At 41.1% G+C, this 22066-nt stretch overlaps 1 protein-coding gene across 8 annotated transcripts in view; it reads right to left on the bottom strand.

Moving 5' to 3' along the window:
- Positions 1–3385: 3385 nt before the first annotated feature.
- The window catches only part of LOC140199612 (activin receptor type-1-like), a 148255-nt gene continuing 129574 nt past the window's right edge, over positions 3386–22066 (bottom strand). For 7 of the 8 annotated variants that reach the window (XM_072261970.1, XM_072261973.1, XM_072261968.1 and 4 more), the window contains 3 exons: positions 16410–16607; positions 9650–9780; positions 3386–6921 (listed from right to left, as the gene is read on the bottom strand). In XM_072261970.1, coding sequence (XP_072118071.1) covers positions 6787–6921; positions 9650–9780; positions 16410–16607 — 464 coding nt within the window. In that variant the 3' untranslated portion in view covers positions 3386–6786. Of the gene's footprint in view, positions 6922–9649; positions 9781–10859; positions 10992–16409; positions 16608–22066 lie in introns of those variants that run through there. The other variant, XR_011886452.1, reaches the window with a different exon arrangement.

Consider the following 22066-nt stretch of genomic DNA (forward strand, 5'->3'; position numbering starts at 1 on the left):
TACCAGGCTTTATGCTCCTACAGTGTGCCAGACATCAGAATCAGTTTTAATATCACCGGCATACGTCATGAAATCTGTTGTTCTGCAGCAGTGGTACATAATGATACCTGCAAGTTAAAATAAATATTTATTTTAAAAATGAAAATTGAATGGGAAAAATAAATGTCTTCACAGGTTCAAAGTCCATTCAGAAATCTGATTGTGGAAGGGAAGAAGCCATTCCTGAAATGCTGAGTGTGTGTCTTCAGGACCTCATCCTTGATGGTAGTAATGAGAAGAGGGCATGTCCTGAGTGGTTCCTTAATGATGGACGTCCCTTTTTTGAGGCATCAGCTTTTGAAGATGTTCAGGATGCTGGGGAGGCTAGTACCCATGATGAAGCTGGCTGAGTTTACAATTTTGTCGCAGCTTTTTCAAATCCTGTACAGTGGCCCCCGCCATACCAGATGGTGATGCTCTCTATGGTACCGCTGTAGAAATTTGAGAATGTCTTTGGAGACGTACCAATTCTCCTCAAACATCTAATTAAGTAGAGCTGCTGTTGTGCCTTCTTTGTAATTGCATCAATCTGTTGGGCCCAGGATGGATCTTCAGAGATGTTGACACTCAGGAACTCGAAACTACTCACCCCTTCTACTGCTGATCCCTCGATAAGGACTGTTGTGTGTTGCCTCAACTTCCCCCTTTCTGAAGTCCACAATCAATTCCTTGGTCTTACTGACATCGAGTGCAAGGTCGTTGCTGTGACACCACTCAACCAGCTGCCCCATCTCACTCCTGTAGACTCCCTTGTCACCAACTGAAATTCTATCAACAGATATGTCATCAGCAAATTTATAGATGGCACTTGAGCTGTGCCTAGCCACACAATCTACACCCTTGCACTCTCTCTTTCATTGTGGCCATACAGGAGGCTTGGTAAGCTCATGGAATTACAGGGTCTCGTCCAGTGAAAATGGCTCATTGCACAGCTTTGTAGCCGATGAGAGCCTGCTTATGAGTTGCCAAATATGACATTCAAGTTGAATTGAAATACAAAATGATAGAAATATGCAGCAAATCACATAGTATTTGTGGAGAAAGAAACAGCATTTCAAGTCAATGACATAAAACCATAAGCTCAGAAGATGTAGGAGCAGAATTAGGCCATTTGGCCCATTGAGTCTGCTCCGCTTTTCTATCATGGTTAATTGATTATCCCTCTCAACTCCATTCTCCTACTTTCTCCCTGTAATGATTGGTAACCTTACTAATCAAGAACCTATTCAAGCTCCACTTTAAATGTACCCAATGACTTGGCCTCCAAGGCCTCTGTGGCAATGGATTTCACAGATCTGGCTAAAGAAATTCCTCATTTCGGTTCTAAAGGGACATCTTTGTATTCTGAGATACTGCCCTCTGGTCTTAGACTCTCCCACTATTAGAAACATCCAATTCACATCTACTCTATATTTCAGAAAGTTTCAATGAGACCGCGCCCTTATTTTTCTAAACTCCAGGGAGTACAGTGACTACCTGAGTTACAGGGAAAGGCTGAATAAGTTAGAACTTTATTCCCTGGAACATAAAGATTGAGGGGAGATTTGGTAGAGGTATACAAAATTATGAGGGGTATAGATAGGACAAATGCAGTGGGCTTTTTCCACTGAGGTTGGGTTGGCAGATAATGGGATAAGGATAAAAGGTGGGATATTTAAGAAGAACAGGAGGCGAAGCTTCATTCAGAGGGTGGTGAGCGTGTGAAACGAGCTGGAAGAAATAGTGGGTGCAGGGTTGATTTCAACACTTAAAGAGAAATTTGGATAGTTCGATGGATAGGAGGAGTGTGGAGTGCGGGTCAATGGCACGAGGCAGATTAATTGCCCAGCATGAACTAGATAGTGTGCTGTAGTGCTCTGTGGTTCTACAGGCCTATGCCACCTGCAGATTGGCGTGTAGATTTAAACTGAGTGCTTGCACGTGCCTGACTCTATCAAATATTCAATTTATTGACCAAATCTGAGAACACAAAATGTGATCTTAATTTTCAAAGCAATTTAAATTCAGAATGCATGTGCACATGTGCATACCCTGTGGGACTTTGGGAGAAGAAGTGAGCAGAAGCCTGTACTGCACCCTCCACACAAATTACCAGTGAATGGCATTGATCAGGGCAAAGGATATTCACATTTTTAAAATTCAAGCCCAGATAGGAACCTCTGAATGGAATTATGAAGCATTTTTACTTTCCATTTCAGATCAATTAGTGATCAACAGCAAGTCAGTTGAGATTTTGATGGGTTTAAATTCTTCATAACTGAGCACCAACCTGCAGCATGTTTCCAGGTACAGAGTCTAGATCACAAGGGCTATCAAACCAGGTCCTTAAGTTACACTGAAGCAGACCCTGCAAGTGTGATCTGCTCAAGTAGCCCCCCACACCCCCCCCAAGTGAGAACACAAATTGTCAAGCATTAAAACTGGATGCCACTTAGCATATTTGGGGAGGGCAGCGTAGAGCAGGATGGCAAGAAGGTTGTCTCTGTTCTAGAGAGGTAAAAAGCATGCAGAAGTTTGAAACCTGCACAGTGGAAATTTAAATGGTACAACGCAAAGTACACTTTCTACACAATTAATCATTGTGTAATGACTAATGAAGCATCCAGATTTTTAAAAAGATGCAAGCAGCGTCTCTTCACAACTTTACTGGAACATGCTATCATTGAAGCATCATCGCCAGAGGGGTATAGTAATAATAACTAAATAAAGATATTCTGAAGGAAGCCTCTTAAAGGAAACAAAATTGACAAACCATAGAAAGGGTGCAGAGGAGATTTACAAGGATGTTGCCTGGATTGGGGAGCATGCCTTATGAGAATAGGTTGAGTGAACTCGGCCTTTTCTCCTTGGAGCGACGGAGGATGAGAGGTGACCTGATAGAGGTATATAAGATGATGAGAGGCATTGATCGTGTGGATAGTCAGAGGCTTCTTCCCAGGGCTGAAATGGCTGCCACAAGAGGGCACAGGTTTAAGGTGCTCGGGAGTAGGTACAGATGAGATGTCAGGGGTAAGCTTCTTTTTTAAAAACGCAGGGAGTGGTGAGTGCGTGGAATGGGCTGCTGGCAACGGTGGTGGAGATGGATATGATAGGGTCTTTTAAGAGACTCCTAGATAGGTACATGGAGCTTAGAAAAATAGAGGGCTGTGAGTAACTCTAGTAATTTCGAAGGTAGGGACATGTTAGGCACAACTTTGTGGGCCGAAGGGCCTGTATTGTACTGTAGGTTTTCTATGTTTCTATGTTTTCTATTTACATTGATATACTAGCAATACCAGAGTGGTAAAACAATAATGAAAAGCTTGACCAGAGCTCAGAAGATATAATTTATTAGATTTTGCTGAAATTGAATGAATCAAATGAAATGCAATACTTAGAAAATAAAACCATCTCAAAGGTGGAGTCCAAAATAAAGACCAAATAAATGGAACCACTAGTTAAACATAGTAGGCAACTAGAGGTTCAGATGATGCATGAAGATATTTGATCTATAAATTAATTATACTTTTCCCAAATCCCAGAATCATCCTCCATTTTGTGGCTTGAATATTGGGGACTACTGTGTGCTCTGTCTTACAGAGATGTGATTCCCACCTGCTTCACTGGATTGTACCATATACCCCAATGGTTATTCAACAGATGGGCCCTACTACATCCTCAAGAAAAGTTGCTTTCCAAACAACTCCTCATGGTGCTTGGATGTGATGGTCCCAGTGAATTCCTGCTCACCAGACAGAATATTCAACTGCCACCACAGTAACCTGCCATGAAAATTCACTTTGGCTGCCGTGATGGCAGTCCAAATCCCATTCCAGGCGGACTTGAAGCCTCCACTCAAAGAAACATGCATCATGATCAACAGCTTTGAAACAGTACATGCTGAAGCCTTGGTTTATTATAGCCACTACCCTCAACCAGGCCAACCTCAAGAGCTACCAAAATGAAAAAAACTCCCTCAGCTACTGCCACACAACCTTAACACTTAAGGTGTCTACCAATTCACCCCCTGCCTGCAATTTAGAAAAATTAGTCCATCACACTATGCTCCTTCTCCTTACTTACAAACAGAAACAAAGTCACAGTGCTGGTTTGAGGAAATACTGGAGCTTTTCGTAACTGTTTTGAGTCTGAAGACTGATCCACATTCAAGGTCCAAGTGGCCAAACTAAATGAGTATGTCACTGTCGTCATAGACTTAATCAGCTGTTCAAGGCCTGTATAACTAAGAGGTGAATCTCGGTGCTCCGCAACCAGACACCAGCATGATTTACTCCCCATTTAAGTTCAAGTCTGCAGTGTTTAAATTGGGTGACCCTGACCTACACAGTTAATCCAGGTATGAACTACATAATGCAATCAAGATGCCAAGAGATTGCACAAGACCAGCTGTCAATTGTGGCAAGGCTTGCCTGCTAAAACAAGCTACAAAGCAATGTCAGGCAATTTCACTGGCAACAGTGCATCACTCCCTGATGAGCTCAATGCTTTCTCTGGCCAAGAAAGCCCATCAGTGCCTCTACTTCCTCACTTTAAACAGATGGGCAATAAAATGACAACACCTGCCCTGACGGCCTCTGACATACCTGTACCCCCATTCACCGTTCCAAATGTCAGATCAACAAACCCACAGAAGGCACCTGGTCTGGATGGAGTCCCTGGCTGTACTCTCAGATCCTGCAGGGATCAGCTGGCAGAAGGTTTCAGATATACTTAACTGCTCCCTACCGCAATTAAAAGTTTCCACCTGCTTGAAGACCACCATCATCCCAGCAAAGAAAAACAGGATAATGTGCCAAATTGACTGTTGCCTGATGGCTCCGACATCCACCAACATGGAGTGCTTTGAGGGGCTGGTCATATTACATCAACTCCAGCCTCCCAGATACTCACTGGAGTTTAGAAGAATGAGGAGGGAATCTCATTGAAACCAATTGAATATTGAAAGGTCTAGATAGAATAGACACAGAGAGAATGGTCCCTGCAGTGGAGGAGAGGGCATAGCCTCAGAATAGGACATCCCTTTAGAACAGAGATAAGGAGGAATTTCTTTAGCCTGAGTGGTGAATTTGTAGAATTCATTGGTACAGATGGCTATGGAGGGCAAGTCATTGGGTATATTTGCAGGTCCATGGCAGAAATTAATTTCTGTGCCCCTACACTCATCACAGGAGCATTAGAGTAACAAAGACAGCAATGCCAGAATCTTATTTAATGACCATTGCTCTACCTTCAATAGCTCTTCCTCCAATACAACATGGAATAGATCTCGAGAGTGGTATTAAGGTATCAAACAGTTCCCAACTTGTTTACAAACATCCTGGTGCATTAGCAGTTATTAAATGTTGAAGAACTCTGGACTAAAATGGCATGTTTAATGGTCCAGGGCAGTCCCACTTCCATCACTTTGGATTTAGTCACATTTTCAAAAGGAACAGGGGACTGAAAAGGTCTTTTTGACTTTCTCTTTCTCCTGAAATGAATCGGAAAATTATTTTAAAGGAAGAAAAATAATTCAAGCTGTCCTAAATTATGTTCTTCAGGGCAAAAACAAAATCAACAGAGGCTATACTCCTATTTCCAATTAGCTGTACAACATGGAGCAGAGCATAAAAATTAAAACCTTTCCAAAAAGGCAGCCATGCAAATCAGTAACATAAGTAAACACAAACAGTACATGAATGCATTTGTAAATGTTCTATTTGAATTATACAAATGAGAGCTATAGTATAAAATTTAGATAAAACAAAATACAGTAGTTAACACTGGTAAAATTTACAACTGAAATTTTACCAAAAAACACCTTGTACCACAAAGCGCCCAAAAAAAATCATTGCTATAAAAGCTCAAGTTTAGTGCACTTAATTTTTTTTTTGCTTCTGCGACAGCATTTACAATATGGACAAAGCACAAAATACAAACTTGTACAGGGTATGATGTGAATTGCTGGCAGAATATTTCCAATTATAAATATTGCAAAGTAGAGTTCAGGCAATAATCTATGCAAGAAAATGAAGCTGCTGTATCATTCCACAATTATGTAAAACATATTAGTACTGACGTTGCAATAAATAAGACAAATTTGCAAAGGCAGTTGTGAACTATTTGGGTCGGAAAATATTTGGGTTAACATCAGTGCAAATTGTTTATACTAATAGAGCAATTAATTACAGCTCAATACTCTAAAATATATAATTATGAGTCAAATTATAAAATTTGGCTTGTGTTGTTTTATGCATTTAAATCTATAATGCATAGGAAAGCAAAAGTTTCCAGTGCAGAGTAATAGAAAGGAAATACAGTATATGGGATATAAATATTAAGCCACAAAGAAACTATTATTTTGCAGCAGTGGGTAAATTTTCATTCCCTCATGTGTTTTTATAGGAATTATTCTTTCTTTCTGGTTCCTCATAAGCTGCTAAAGTAATACGTTGGTTTCCACATAGTTTTATCAACCTTGTTGCTGATGCAAAGTTATCTTTTTCCCCCAAGGAAAAGACTTCAAGTATGCACATATGATTAGGAAAATGAGTTCTGGCAACTACATACACCAAGAATGTTCATCTTATCTTCAACTCAGTCCGATAAGCCGCTCATTGCCAGCATTTTCTGTTCTATTTTATACCAAATTGATTTGTGTCTTAGAAAGCTGCAACCCAGGATCTACAAAGTTATTTCTCTTTTGTCCACAGTATCCTTTTGTACGTGAAAACATGCCTACTAGTGAGTCTACATAGAATTCGAAGCTCAGCAGTCCATTTTAAACTTATCGAATGAGTTGTCAATTTTGGACAGAGTTTTCCGGATCCGAAGTGCAGTGAGTCTTGCAGATGGATTTTGATACCAGCATTCTTTCATCACCTTTGCAAGTGAGGTTAATGTCTGTTGAGAAAAATGTCATTAAGGATCATTATTAAAACATTTTCCATTAGTACTCTGCAGTCTTCAAATTCATCTCCTTAGGACATTCCACAGCCGGGGCAAGTAACTTCCCCATCATAACCATTTTCTCATCATCCAAAAGGTTAAAAATATCAAACTAATAATGCTGTATAATGCTAAATAATGCTACACTTCTGCTTGCCAATGACCTTTGAGCGTTATGGACTGTTATTACTTTTTTTTTAATTAATCCATACGACATGCATTGTCTGTTTTACACTGACTGGAGTAGCACTGCAATCTCATTGTCTTGAGACATGACAATAAAGCTCTATTCTACTTTAATCTTGCAGGTTAGAGTAATTTTGTGGCTTTGCATAACAAAAATTGAAAAATAACTTCAAATGAAAGAAGAATCAAATTTATTTTATCCAAAACAATCAGATAAAATTCTGAACCAAATTTTTAGAAGGAAAAATAAAATATGATGCTAATAAACATACCGATTTATGAATTTTCCAAAACAAGTTAATCAAATTGTTTGTCATTGGAAATGACAGAGCTATGACTTATTATGTTTTAAATGGTGACATGAACAGCACTTCAAAAACAAATTAAGGGTTTGCTTCATTCTAATTTCATCAGTTAGCTCGAAAACAACTAGAAAACCCAATTTAGAAACTCTCAAAAGACAATTTATTGAAAGAAGAGGGAGAAAAGACAATCAAGAGCAACTCACAAACAAGAGAATATCTGCAAGTGCTGGAAATCCGAGCAACACACACGAAATTGCTGGATGCTCAGATTTCCAGCATCTGCAGATTTTCTTTTGTTTTGATTGAATTACTATGCTGCAAAAATCTTTTCCAAGGATGCGTACCCTGAAGAAGTTTAAATCTTCCCTTTGACAGGAGTTCAGTGGAACCCTCCCTCACTGCGCTCCCTCTGTGATCCCTGCTGCTCTCAGACTCTTCGATCACGTGCTTACCCAGACCCTCTACCATAGCGGTGTATCCTCCCTGGGGCTATGTCTTCACCACCGGCTTGTACTACACAGTTTCCAGATTCATTTTCAGGCTTCTCAGTTTGGACCCTCCGAGGACCCCAGCTACTCACAGTCAATTTACTGTTTCTCCCACTGCGTTCTACGCGCCACACTTTCTGCCATGAGGAGATACCTGGTGTCCCTATCCTAGTCTCTTCCACAACTCTGGAATTCTCTCTCCGCCTGCTGTAATGTAACTGTACACTATTTTATCCTCCATCTGACCAGTGCTTTCAGTCGCCGGTTATTTGAAATATCTCCTCCGCTGTCATGATGAGGCCACACTTAGGCTGGAGGAACAATACCTTATATTCCACATGGGCAGCCTCCAACCTGATGGCATGAACATCAATTTCCCGAACTTCTGGTAATGCCCCCACCCTCCCCTTCCTTCACTTCCCATCCCCCTTTCCTTCACTCAACTCATCTCCTTGCCCACCCATCACCTCCCTCTGTTGCTCCTCCCCCCTTTTCTTTCTTCTATGGTCTCTTTTACCAATTTACTTCCCAGCTCTTCATTTCATTCCTCCCCCTTCAGGTCTCTCCCCTCCCCCCACCTTTTAAATCTACTCCTCAGCTTTTTTCCTACAGTCTTGCTGAAGGGTTTGGACCCAAAATGCCAACTGTACCCTTTTCCTAGACGCTGATTGGCCTGCTGAGTCCCTCCAGCATTTTGTGTGTGATGATCAAGACCAACTGATGTAACAGATTTTGGGTTATATTTTCATGTTTAGTTACCCAATGTACAGTTGCCACACTGCAGAAGTTGCACATTTCTGCTATCCATCACCACCATAACACCCCCATTCAACAACATCCCCAAAACATGACCTAATCAGAGAAAATTCATCAGTTTTATGTATTAATTTATTAGAGTTCCACTTTAGTTTTTGAAAACAAATCCAAAATTATCAGCAAGCAAAATTCCAAATTCATAAAACAAGAGAAATAAAAACCCAACTATGAATTTCGTGTTTGTGGAAATGACGTTCTCTAACAATAACAGGAAAAACTTTGTCAGCAGGTGCAATATGTGCTCTGGGCTCTAAGAATCTTCTCCAATAATTTGCTCACCACTGAAGTAAGACTTGCTAGTCTCCAATTCCCAGGGTTATCCCTACCTCATTTCTTGAACAAAGCAGCACATTTTCCACCTTCCAATCATCTCTTACTACTTCTGTAGCCAGTGACACTGCAAAGCTCTCACCACCTCTTCCGTCGTTTCCCCATAAGCAAACAGGAGCAACTTCCTCGTTCAGAATCCCAGAAGGAAAAATTCAAGGAAATGTCACATGATCTCAAACTTTCAAGAATTTGAAAGCTTAAGCACATGAACAATCACAGCCACAGCCAGATGGAAAAGACATTAACCTGCAAGTTGCCATTGATTGCTCTAAATACAATTTGAATGAGCTAAATAAGCATTTAGCTAAATATGCTTAGGAGACACAATTAACCAAAGCACTCAACTTGAAGGGTGGTGTCAACTCAGCATCAAGCAGTGTCTTCCTACAAAGCATTCTTTAAAAAAAAAATATAGTGGCAACCTCATGATAGAATGCCTGGATTGACTCCAGCAGTTGCCACACACCTAAGAAATGCACTTCTCAAAACTGAATTCTGTGCCATATATATATTGAAGATTTATCTAAAACATTATATTATCAAATTATCAATACTTACTGGGTCTGAAAACCATCTGTTCGGTATATTTGGTCTTTGCTGATCCACACAAATTACCTTTTTCATATCATCAAAACCAGGATCGTTAGGAACAAGATCATAAAATGGAGGCTTATACTCTTCTACAATTCCTAACCAAAAATAAAAATTGCAAGAACATGTTAGAAATAAGTTCTTATGGTGCAAATTAATACTAACATAATAGCATACTAAATAAATACTTACTAATAAATAATAAATACTAACTGGCATAGTACTTAAACAAGATATTAATGATACATCCTACACAGAAAACACTCATTCAAGAGTTGAAACTGTAAGATAAAGTCAGGAGAATGGTTTATTGTTGTCAGATGTATCTATAGAACACTACAGCACAGAAAACAGGCCATTCATCCCTTCTAGTCTGTGCTGAAACTTTATTCTGCTAGTCCCATTGACCCGCACCCAGACCATAACCCTCCAGACCCCTCCCAACCATGTATCTATCCAATTTGTTCTTAAAACTTAAGAGTGAGCCCGCATTTACCACATCAGATGGCAGCTCGTTCCACTCTCACTGTTTCATTTGATCACATCAGTGTATTCAGGTTTAACAAGGGAAATGCAATAACAGAACGCAGATTATAGTGTTACATTTACAGAGAAGGTGCTGTGCAGGCAGACATAAGATGCAAGGCCATCTTCTTGTACAAGGGGTGCCTTCAGTGGTCAAAAGATACACCATGGAGAGCATTCTGACTAGCTGCATCATTGCTTGGTACACAGGCTCCAATGCAGAGGATCAGGAAAAAGCTCCGGAGGTTGTAGACTCAGCCAGTTCCATCATGGATTCCATCACCAGCCTCCCCACCATCAAGGGCATCTTCAAAAGGCGGTGCTTCAAGGCGGCGATACGAGCACCTTCACCACTCAGGACACACCGCCTTCTCATTATTATCATCAAGGAAGAGGTACAAGAGCCTGAACACACTCTAAAGTATTTGAAGAACAGTTTGTTTCCCTCTGCAGATCAGATTTCTGAATGGTTCATGAACACTACCTCACTACTTTATTCTCATTTCTGCACTACTTTTATTTTATACATCATTGTAACAGGATTTTAAGATGTATTGCACCGTACTGTTGCTGCAAAACAAATTTCATGACGTATGTCAATGATACTAAGCCTAATTCTGATTATAACAGATCTCAAAGCCAGCGTACATACTTTCAGGCTTTTGCATCTTGTCACCAAAGGGAGGCGTGAGGAGTGCAAACGTCTGGAGTTGGATGAGTCTGAGATAATTCTGAGTCCTTTACCAAGACAGAGAGGGGCGTAGACAGAATCCATGTTGGTCACCTAGTCAACAAATAGGATGAGCAATATTGCTGGATGTGCCAGTGTTATACTCAATAATAGACCACTTGTCTAAGCCTCATAATGCTCAGGTGCAAAATTATAACTTCGGCTAGAAAAATATTTTTCTTCAAATTGACCAATTTTGACAGAGACATCATAATCCCCAAGGATATATTAACCAAGAAACTAAATACAATGCTAAACATCAAGTGAAACTATATACAGTACCAGATGACAACGTTATCATCTATACATCACAGCTAAGTGCAAAAAAAAGCAGAAAACAAAGCTTTTGGAAAGTGGAAAAACAATCTACAAAGCTATCAAGGCTATGCTGAACAGCAGGGCACTGAATATCCCACATCTGCCCTTTCCATGTGAGACTTTGCAAAGCGATCAAATTTCAGCTCAAGCCTGGTTTTAGCATCAACGAAAGCATTATACAAATGAAGCACAAGAAAACAGCAGATTTTATTACAAATCTGCAACTGAGCATCTTTAAAAATTAATGCAGAACTTTTTTCTGTTATATTTGAGGGAAGGTTATTAATAAAGCAGCCAAGGATGGTGGACAAAGGAAATGTAGCATTCAAAGCCCACTCAAATAGACTACTTCAGTGATAACCACCAATATTAATTGGCAGTTTGGAGGGAAGACAAAATGAAGATTACTACCTTGAACCTGGCTCCTATCACATCAGGTGAAATATGACTAGCAAGTTCATCTTTTAATTACTACTAACTTTGCTCCCACAGTTTGGAAGGGAACGAATGCAAAATGTAGTCTGGCAAAGAGGGGAGAATTCCACATGAATGCTTGAGAATAATTGTCAACACTTACAAACCAAGCTGGCTAAATCCCGTCAGGCAAATGACAAGCAGGGCATTTGTGGAGGCAAAAGGCTCTAGGGCCTGACGCAGGATCAAGCCAGAGCACTGATACAACCTTCTGCCTCCACAGATATCATAGAGTACCACAGTCAGTAACCCAACAGCCCAGGATTTCCTTCACTTTATCAGTAGAGGATCAGGGTCAACTCCTGGGGGGAAAAAAAGCAAGTAGCAACACCACAACTATCTGAAAGCCCACTCTAACTTGGGGCCTGACAAACGTTAAACAAGAGAATAAGAATGCATTAAAAAGTTATGCCATGCCATAAACAGGGCATCAAGATGAAAAGCTCTGCAGTTCCACTCACCCGTTGGCAAAATGTAGTAGATAATTTAAGGGCAGGGATGCTCTATAACATTGCCATCTACATCTTGGAAATCTGCTGGACACTGCTGCACCTCATCTACAAATTTGCCAATAACACCAAGACTGGGGGTGTAGTGGACAGAGAGGAAGGCTATCAAAGCTTGCAGAGGGATCTGGACCAGCTGGAAAAATGGGCTGTAAAATGGCAGTTGGGATTTAATGCAGCCAAGTGCGACATGTTGCAGTGTGGTAGGACCAAGCAGGGTAGGTCTTACACAGTGAACAGCCGGACACTGAGGGGTACAGTAGAACAAAAGGATCTGGGAATACAGGTCCATGATTCATGGAAGTGGCATCATAGATAGATAGGATCATACGGAAAACCTTTTGGCAGATTAGCTTTCTTAAATCAGAGTATTGAGTGCAGGAGATGGGATGTTATATTGAAATTATACAAGACAATGGTGAGGCCTAATTTGAAGTATTGTGTGCAGATTTGGTTACTGACCTACAAGGAATGATGTACAATAGAAAAGGTTCAAAGACTACAGAAAGTGTACAAGAATATTGCCGGGTCTGGGGACCTGAGTTATAAGGAAAGATTGAATAGGTTATGACTTTATTCCTTGGAATGCAGAACATTGAGAAGAGATTTGATAGTGGTATACAACATGAGGGGTATAGATAGAGTAAATGCAAGCAGGCTTTTTCCACTGAGGTTGGGTGGGACTACAACCAGAGGTCATGGGTCAAGAGTGAAATTTGAAAAGTTTAAGGGGAACACAAGGGAAAACTTTACTCAGAGGGTCGTGAGACTGTGGAATGAAGTGCCAGCACAAGTGGTGCATGCAAACTCAATTTCACCATTTACCATAAGTTTGGGTAGGTACATGGATGGTAGGGACATGGAGGGCCATGGTCCCGAACCAAGCTGATGAGAGTAGGCAGTTTAAGTGGTTCAGCACAGACTAAATGGGCTGAAGGGCCTGTTTCTATGCTGTATTTTCTATGACTCTACAAAGCAATTAAGCCAATTACCTACCACTCCAGTCCACCCTCAATCAGAAGTGATTGAGGGAAGCTTTAACAATACTATCAAATGCTATTTGCTTATCAATAGCATGCAACCAAAACTAAATATGCCAGCAACCACCAGAACTTGTTCAGCTCCAGACCACTTGTAATGCTGGTCCATTCACAAACGGAGGAAATAGAGGTGAAAGCAGCAACATCAATACTGTAGTATCATGGTCCACCAATAAACCCAATAGTTAATAGGAATCAAGACCAATCTCTCTAATGAGCACCACACTACAGAAAAGATATGAAGGCCTTGGTGAGGGTGTAAATGGGTAGAAGGGATTCAATTGCCTACAATTGAGTGCATTAGCTACAAGAAGGCTGGAGAGGCTGGAGAGGTTTGGATTCTTTTTCCAGGGTATCCAAGGCCAAGGGGCAACTTAATTTAAGTATATAAAAAGGAGAAGCATAGGTCAATGGATATGAGAGTTGCTCTGCATTTGATTTTGGCAGCTTGCTGGAACCCAATTGCCAGGGGAGGTGGTAGTGGATATGATAACATCATTAAAGAGGCATTTAGAATAAATGAAAAGGGAGCAAACAGGACTGTGCCATAAAAAGAGCAGAGCAATAAATGACTATTCGAATTACCTAGGTATGTATCATGGTCTAGGCAGACAGAAAACCACAGGGCCTGTTTCTACATGGAGCACAGAACATTGATCAGGACAATGGTTTGGTTCTGACCAAAGCCACAAAAATAGCATTGACTTTTCGATGATAGTCATGTCAGCTAAACAAAATTGTTACAGGAATTTCTCAGTGCCATTTCCCGAGAGCAATTTTCATATCTGCAATCTCCTCCCCCTCATACCAACTTCCAGTTCAAGATGGCACTACCGATGATGGGTGACAGCTTACTGGTGGTTTACGAAACAAGAAATATGACTAAATACCCTATTAAAAACAGTCTGTGGTGACCATTTTTCACAGAAACAATGACGAGGCGAGTGAAGGCAAGGCTAATCCGAGGGTCAAGGTATGTTGGCACAAGACAGGGTGAGAGTCAGAGCGAGTCGAGGCATGTTTGAGATGAAGTCAGTCAGAGACATAGTTGGAGCGCGCAGAGCAGAGAAAAGTTGGAGCAGAGTTGTTTTGAAGCCCGTAAACCTAAATTGGGAGCGACGTTGGATCTATACAAGCATCAAGCTGACTTGGAAAGGTCAAGTGTGGGCTGGAACACAGGGCCCAGGAACAGGGTGTATTGCAACAGTGGGGCATGGGTCCTTGTGTGGGGGAACAACCTGGGTGTTTGGACAATTTAAACGCCAAGCTAGATGGACTGAAAAGGAAGGCATCGGGACCAGAGGGGAGGGTTGAGGCTGATTCTGCTCGACGATGTTTACTCCGCTCTCCTCGGCACTGAGGCTGTGCCCTAATCTGTCTGCTCCGGCTTCGTGTCTGCAAGCTTCACACTGTTTTGCCCCACTGGGTGATGAACTGAGACTATGGGCCTACTCCGGGCTTCGAGTTTATGGACTCAATTTTGTTCCAAATCCTATTATCGTTTACTTTATTGTTTGTGTGATTTGTTTTTTTTTCCTACCCTCTCTGCACATTGGGGCGTTGGTCTTTTTTTTTTAAGTTGGTTTCTTTCTGGCTTCTTGTTTGTGGCTGCATGTAAGCAGACAAATCTCAAGGTTGTATAATTTATACATACTTTGGTAATAAATGTTCTTTGAACTCATTAGATTAAACTGAGGGCAATTGCTAATTGCACTACATGCATTTCCATTTGTAAGTGCTCTGATAAAACAGGAATACCTGATCCTGGTCAACATCTAGTCTTGACTGATCCATAGCAAATAATATTTGTGACAATCATTAGGAATTGTCCAACTCTACTAGGAAGGTGTTAACCAAAGTCAAAAAGTCAAAGTAAAATTTATTATCAGAGTACATATATGTCAACACATACAACCCTGGGGTTCTTTTTCTTGCAGGCATACTTAGCAAATCTATAGAATAGTAACTGTAAACAGGACCAATGAACAACAAACTGTGCAAATGCAAATAAAAATAAAAAAATGAGAGCATGATATAACAAGATAAAGAACCCTTAAATGTGAAACCATCAGTTGTGGGAACACGAGAAATAGAATGAGTGTGGTTTTCCTCTTTTGTTCAAGAGCCTGATGGTTGAGGGGTAGTAACTGTTCTTGAACCTGGTGGTGAGAGTCTTGAGGCACTTGTACCTTCCTCTTGATGGCAACAGTGAGAAAAGACCATGGTCTAGACGGTGAGGATCTTTGATGATGGATGCTGCTTTTCTATGGCAATGTTTCATGTAGATGTGCTCAACGGTTGGGAGAGTTTTACCCGTGGTGCACTGGGCCAAGTGCATGACCCTTTGTAGCATTTTCCACTCAAAGGCATTGGTGCTCCCATATCAGGCCGTAATGCAGTCACCCTTCACAGAGGGTCATGATCACAGCCCCCTTGATTCTCAGTGACATTACCATTGCTGAGTTTATCAATACTCTTGGGATGTCACTATTCATCAACGATCTAAATGACTGGAGCTGCATCAACACGTTAGAGGCCATGTTTTCCACAGGTGTTACAACTCCAAAATTCCCCAAGTGTTTCAACCAGGCAAGGTTTATTTTAACATTAAAATACAAAACATGTTACACACCGGCCTGTACATCTTACTCTCATGTTACAATCAGAACATATCAATCATGTAACACACACAAAATGCTGGTGGAACACAGCAGGCCAGGCAGCACCTATAGGAAGTAGTACAGTCAACATTTCGGGCCGAGAACCTTCGTCAGGACTAACTGAAAGAACAGAAAAAAAACGCTGCTCTTTCAGTTAGTCCTGACGAAGGGTCTTGGCCCGAAATGTCGACTGTACTTCTTCCTATAGATGCTGCCTGGCCTGCTGCGTTCCACCAGCATTTTGTGCGTGTTGCTTGAACTTCCAGCATCTGCGGATTTTCTCATGTTTGTGTCTTTAAATATCAATCATGTACTTGTGCATTTTAGATATAGATACTACAGGATCAAAAATACTCTTTGCACACTTGAAATTAATTGTGGACAACACAAGATACTGAAAAGAGTCAATTGTAAAAAAAGTTATAATTCTCTTCAGAAAACAATTTAATTTCTAAGTACTACCCAAACACTTACCATTGCTCACAGTCCTCCTTGCTACTTCCCACAGAACGAGACCAAAGGCCCAGATGTCAACTCTCCTATAAGAGTCAAAGAGGTTCACCTGCATTGATTCATCCAATACTTCAGGAGCCATATATCGTTTTGTACCTACCCGGGGATTATTACCCACATCTAAAAGGTTAGTGCATTGGGAATGCATCACAGCAAGACCTAAAAGAAAATTAAGAGACAGAAAAAAACATAACATTTCATAAAATATTAGAACAATCCTCACTTGATACTTCATTTTTGCTTTGCAATATTCTGAGCAAAACCAGCTCAGTGTTTGAATAATGCTATACATAGTACCATTTGCAGTCAAGGAGCAAAGAAAAGCACTCAGAAGAGTGTAACACAGGAAAGTTTTTATGAGACACAACAGTGCACAGATAAGGGAATAATTAAATAATAGTGAACAAGTTATCAGCATGGAAGCTGTAGAAAAAAAATTGTTAAAATATACCACGTACCAGTTCATTGGTCTGTCCACAAAACCAAACAGTGCACAATTAACCATGTACAAACCTTTAAAATTCACTACTTTATCATATTTTTGTCTGCCACAGGACTGAAAACTTGAGCAACGAGACAATATTAAGAGTGCTAAAAATCAATGGAACCTGGGGCGAACCCGAAGAAACTATAGTGATAAAATGAATGTTCTTTGCACACACAAGTATTGACACTCTGGAATATGTTTCTATGGTTATTGTCTGACACTAAATTCTACTACTGTAGCCTCAAAGTTGCTGGAACCCAAGTTTGATGCCAATTTTCAATGCTGCTATTGTCAAGTTCACATGGTTTTCCTGACCACATGGGTTTCCTCCCACAAAACAAAAAACACAATGGCACCACTATGAGCAGTTCTGGGCCTCCTATCTAGAAAAGGATGTACTGACATTGGGGAGAGTTCAAAGGAGGCTCGTGAAAATTATTCTGGGATGGAGAGGCTTGTCATATGACAAGTGTTTGAATGCTCTGGGACTGCACTCACTGGAATTCAGAAGAATGAAGAGTATCCTCATTGAAAGACCTCCACAGAACGTTCAAACGTTCATTCATTATCAAAGTATGTATGCAATCTACAACTCAGTTTCTTCTTCTACAGAAAGAAAGAAAAACAATAGAAGTACAAAGAAAAACCAACCCCCACCCCAACAAAAAGAAGAATGGCAACACGATCATCACTGCCCCAAACACCCCTCCCCCTGCACAAAACGCAATAAGAACGTCGGCCCCTAAACCCTTCCCCTCTCCCCAACACACACATACAAAAATAACAAAAATGCAAGAGTGGATGTGGAGAGGATTTTTCCTTAGGTTGGAGAGTCTAGGACCAGAGGGTACAACCTCAGAATAGAGGGGTGCCATTTTAGAATGGAGATGAGGAGGAATTTCTTTAGCCAGAGAGTGGTGAATCTGTGGAATTTGGTGCCGCAGAAAGGCCAAGTTTTGTGTGTGTTTACATAGATTGAAAGATTCTTGATCAGCCAGGGCATAAAGGGATACGCGGAGAAGGCAAGAGATTGGGGCTGAGAGGGAAAGTGGATCAGCTGTGATGAAATGGTGAAGCAAATCGATGGGCCAAATGGCCAAGTTCTGCTCCTATATTGTATGGCCTTAATTGGCTACTATAAATTACCCTAAGTTGGGCTTGTGACAAAAATCAAAAGTACATTCTATCAGAGTTTAAGAGAATAAGTCATCGGGTATTGGAAATGAGGAACGGGACTAGTAATCTCCTGGCATGCATCTTAGTAATTGAATACGATTGGAACCATTTCCTTGCTTGGCAGAGAACGACCACTGCAGACTATCTGGACTGAACCATCTTTTATGGGTTAATTTCCACCTGTTGCAGCAGACAAGGGCAGCGGAACATTTCAAATTAGATGCTGGGGTACAGACAAGGCAGCGAGTTACAGTACACGTGCAACCAGGAAGCGGTCACATGAAGGCAGGTGCCGATGAATATTAAGAATGTGGATCGAAGTTGGGATAACACAATAGGTGATGCTTACTTCAGGTATCCAAGTATGGAATTCTGAAACCATATACCGGTTTTAGCCTAAAATCAACAATATATCACAAGAACGAGAAAATGCATGGGTTCAAGGACCAGTGCATAGGCAGGAGTCCATAATTCCAGTTAGCACTTCAGAAAAATAATGAACAAACATTTCATGTTTCTTTGGGATACGTAACAGAATCCTGTCCGCCATCTTTGGCTTCCATTGTACCATTTTCAAAAATTGAGTTTGCTGATATCAGTCAACATTGATCCCTCAGCCATGTACAGATTAATAAATCGGGTCATTTACTGCAGTACTTCATACAGAATTGCCTGCACTTAAAAAAAATACTTAGTGGGATTAGGCATCTGAAAGTTCTAAACTACCAATTAAAAGTGGATATAAACATTAACCATTTCTTTCTTGCTCTTATGGCTATCCCAATGCTGTCGTAAGTGCAGTGGGCAAAAACGCTAGATGGCTTGATGATTGATGTCATTTTGAGAGGGAAAATTTCTGTTGTGCATTCTAAATAGGTGTGTTCTCATCAGAAATAACACACTTAAAATTGTTGAGATTTACACATGCTAAAGAATAGCATTATCAACTTGAAAGTTAAAAGATATCCATAGGATAACTAATGCCCCACTGTTTGTCTAGATCGGAAACAACACCTTCCACCCTCTTCAACTTCCAAAGAAATTATCAGGAGCAAGAATTGCCAAGTGCATCATGTTGTCACTGAAGCAATCCAACCACCTTTACTTTTCTTTTTTTTAAAGTCTCCAAGAGCACGAAATGAACATTACAAGGATGTCATTTATTGCCCATCCAGGAATTATTGGGAAGGTGGGCTGAGCCACACTCTCAAAGCAATGCAGTTTCTGCTGTGATGATCATACCCAAGCAGCACTTTAGGAGAGATTTCAAGGATTTTGACCCAGCTTTGGTAAAAGATAGCAACACATTTCCGAGAAGTGGTGTGCAAACTAGATATCATAGCACTCCTGGGTATTTGGCATTATGGGTTGGGAGCTGCTGTCAAGGGGCCTTGTCAACTTACAGTCAAATTTTACATAGATGTAGAATGCAGCTACTCCGTATTGGTGGTAGAAACAGCAAATACTCTGCAGACTATTTCATTAATGGAAATCACAGCAAATGGAATTAAATATAAATGAGCAATAAACATTTCTATTCTGGGATCATTACCCAGATTGAAATGGTTAGCGCATGGGAATGCATCACAGTAAAACCCAAGAGAAAAGCAAATGGCAAGAAAACTCCATAATATTTCATCTCACGAAGGATGGATCATTAACAAAACAGCTAAGTGACAGAATCAGAATCAGCTTTATCATCACCGGCATGTGACATGAAATTTGTTAATTTAGCAGCAGTTCAAAGCAATACATAATAAAGAAGATAAAATAAAATAATAATAATAAGTAAATCAATTACAGTATATGCATATTGAATAGGTTAAAAATCGTGCAAAAAATCAGAAATAGTGTATATTAAAAAAAAGTGAGGTAATGTTCAAGGGTTCAATGTCCATTTAGGAATCGGATGGCAGAGGGGAAGAAGCTGTTCCTGAATCGCTGAGTGTGTGCCTTCTGTACCTCCTACCTGAAGGTAACAGTGAAAGAGCATGCCCTGGGTGCTGGAGGTCCTCAATAATGGACACTTCCTTTCTGAGATACCCCTCCCTAAAGATGTCCTGGGTACTTTGTAGGCTAGTACCCAAGACGGAGCCAACTAGAATTACAACCCCCTGCAGCGCCTTTCGGTCCTGTGCAATAGCAGCCCCCCCCACCCCACCCCGCTATACCAATCAGTGATGCAGCCTGTCAGAATGTTCTCCATGGTACACCTATATAAGTTTTTGAGTGTATTTGTTGACATGCCAAATCTCTTCAAATTCCTAATGAAGTATAGCCGCTGTCTTGCCTTCTTTATAGCTGCATCACTATGTTGGGACCAGGTTAGATCCTCAGAGATCTTGACCCCAGGAACTTGAAACTGCTCACTCTCTCCACTTCTGGTCCCTCTATGAGGATTGGTATGTGTTCCTTCGTCTTACCCTTCTAGAAGTTCACAATCAGCTCTTTCGTCTTATTAATGTTGAGTGCCAGGTTGTTGCTGCAGCACGACTCCAATAGTTGGCATATCTCACTCCTATACGCCCTCTCATCACCATCTGAGATTCTACCAACAATGGTTGTATCATCAGCAAATTTATAGATGGTATTTGAGCTATGCCTAGCCACACAGTCATGTGTATAGAGAGAGTAGAGCAGTGGGCTAAGCACACACCCCTGAGGTACATCAGTATTGATCATTAGCGAGTAGGATATGTTATCACCAATCTGCACAGACTATGGTCTTCCGGTTAGGAAGTCAAAGATCCAATTGCAGAGGGAGGTACAGAGGCCCAGGTTCTGCAACTTCTCAAATCAGGATTGTGGGAATGATGGTGTTTAAATGCTGAACTATAGACTATGAACAGCATCCTGACGTAGGTGTTTGTGTTGTCCAGATGGTCGAAAGTCATGTGGAGGACCATTGAGATTGCGTCTGCAGTTGACCTATTGTGGCAATAGGCAAATTGCAATGGGTCTTATGTCTTTGCTGAGGCAGGATTTCAGTCTAGTCATGACCAACCTCTCAAAGCATTTCATCATTGTCGATGTGAGTGCTACCAGGAGATAGTCATTAAGTCAGCTCACATTACTCTTCTTTGGCACTGGTATAATTGTTGCCTTTTTGAAGCAAGTGGGAACTTCCGCCTGTAGCAGTGAGAGGTTGAAAATGTCCTTGAATATTCCCGCTAGTTGGTTGGCACAGGTTTTCAGACCCTTACCAGATACTCCATCGGGACCTACTACCTTGCGCAGGTTCACTCTCTTCAAAGACAGCCTAACGTCGGCCTCTGAGACAGAGATCACAGGATCATCAGGTTCAGCAGGGATCATCAAAGCTGTATTGTGTTCTCCCTTTCAAAGCGGACACAGAAGGCATTGAGTTCATCTGGCAGTGAAGCATCGCTGTTGGATTTTGCCTCGTAGGAAGTAATGTCTTGCAAATTCTGCCAGAGTTGCCGTGCATCCGATGTCACCTCCAACCTCGTTTAATATTGTCTCCTCGCCCTTGAAATAGCCCTCCGCAAATCATACCTGGTTTTCTGGTATAGGCCTAGGTCAACAGACATGAATCCCACAGATCTAGCCTTCAGCAGACAACGTACCTCCTGGTTCATCCACGACTTTTGTTTGGGAATGTACAGCAAGGCTTTGTAGGCACACACTCATCCACACAGGTTTTAATGAAGTCAGCAACAACTGCAGCATACTCATCCAGATTCGAAGATGAATCCCTGAATACAGTCCAGTCCACTGATTCAAAGCAGTCCTGTAGGCGCTCCTGTGCTTCCCTTGTCCTTACCTTGGTCCTCACTACTGGTGCTGCAGTCTTCAGTCTCTGCCTATACTCAGGGAGTAGAAGTACAGCCAGGTGATCAGACTTCCCGAAGTGAGGGCATGGAATAGCACAGTAGACATTCTTGATGGTGGTGTAGCAAAGGTCCAGTGTGTTGCTTCCTTTAGTATTGCAAGT

The sequence above is a fragment of the Mobula birostris genome, chromosome 6 (genome assembly GCF_030028105.1).
Source record: "Mobula birostris isolate sMobBir1 chromosome 6, sMobBir1.hap1, whole genome shotgun sequence".
NCBI classification, from domain to species: domain Eukaryota; kingdom Metazoa; phylum Chordata; class Chondrichthyes; order Myliobatiformes; family Myliobatidae; genus Mobula; species Mobula birostris.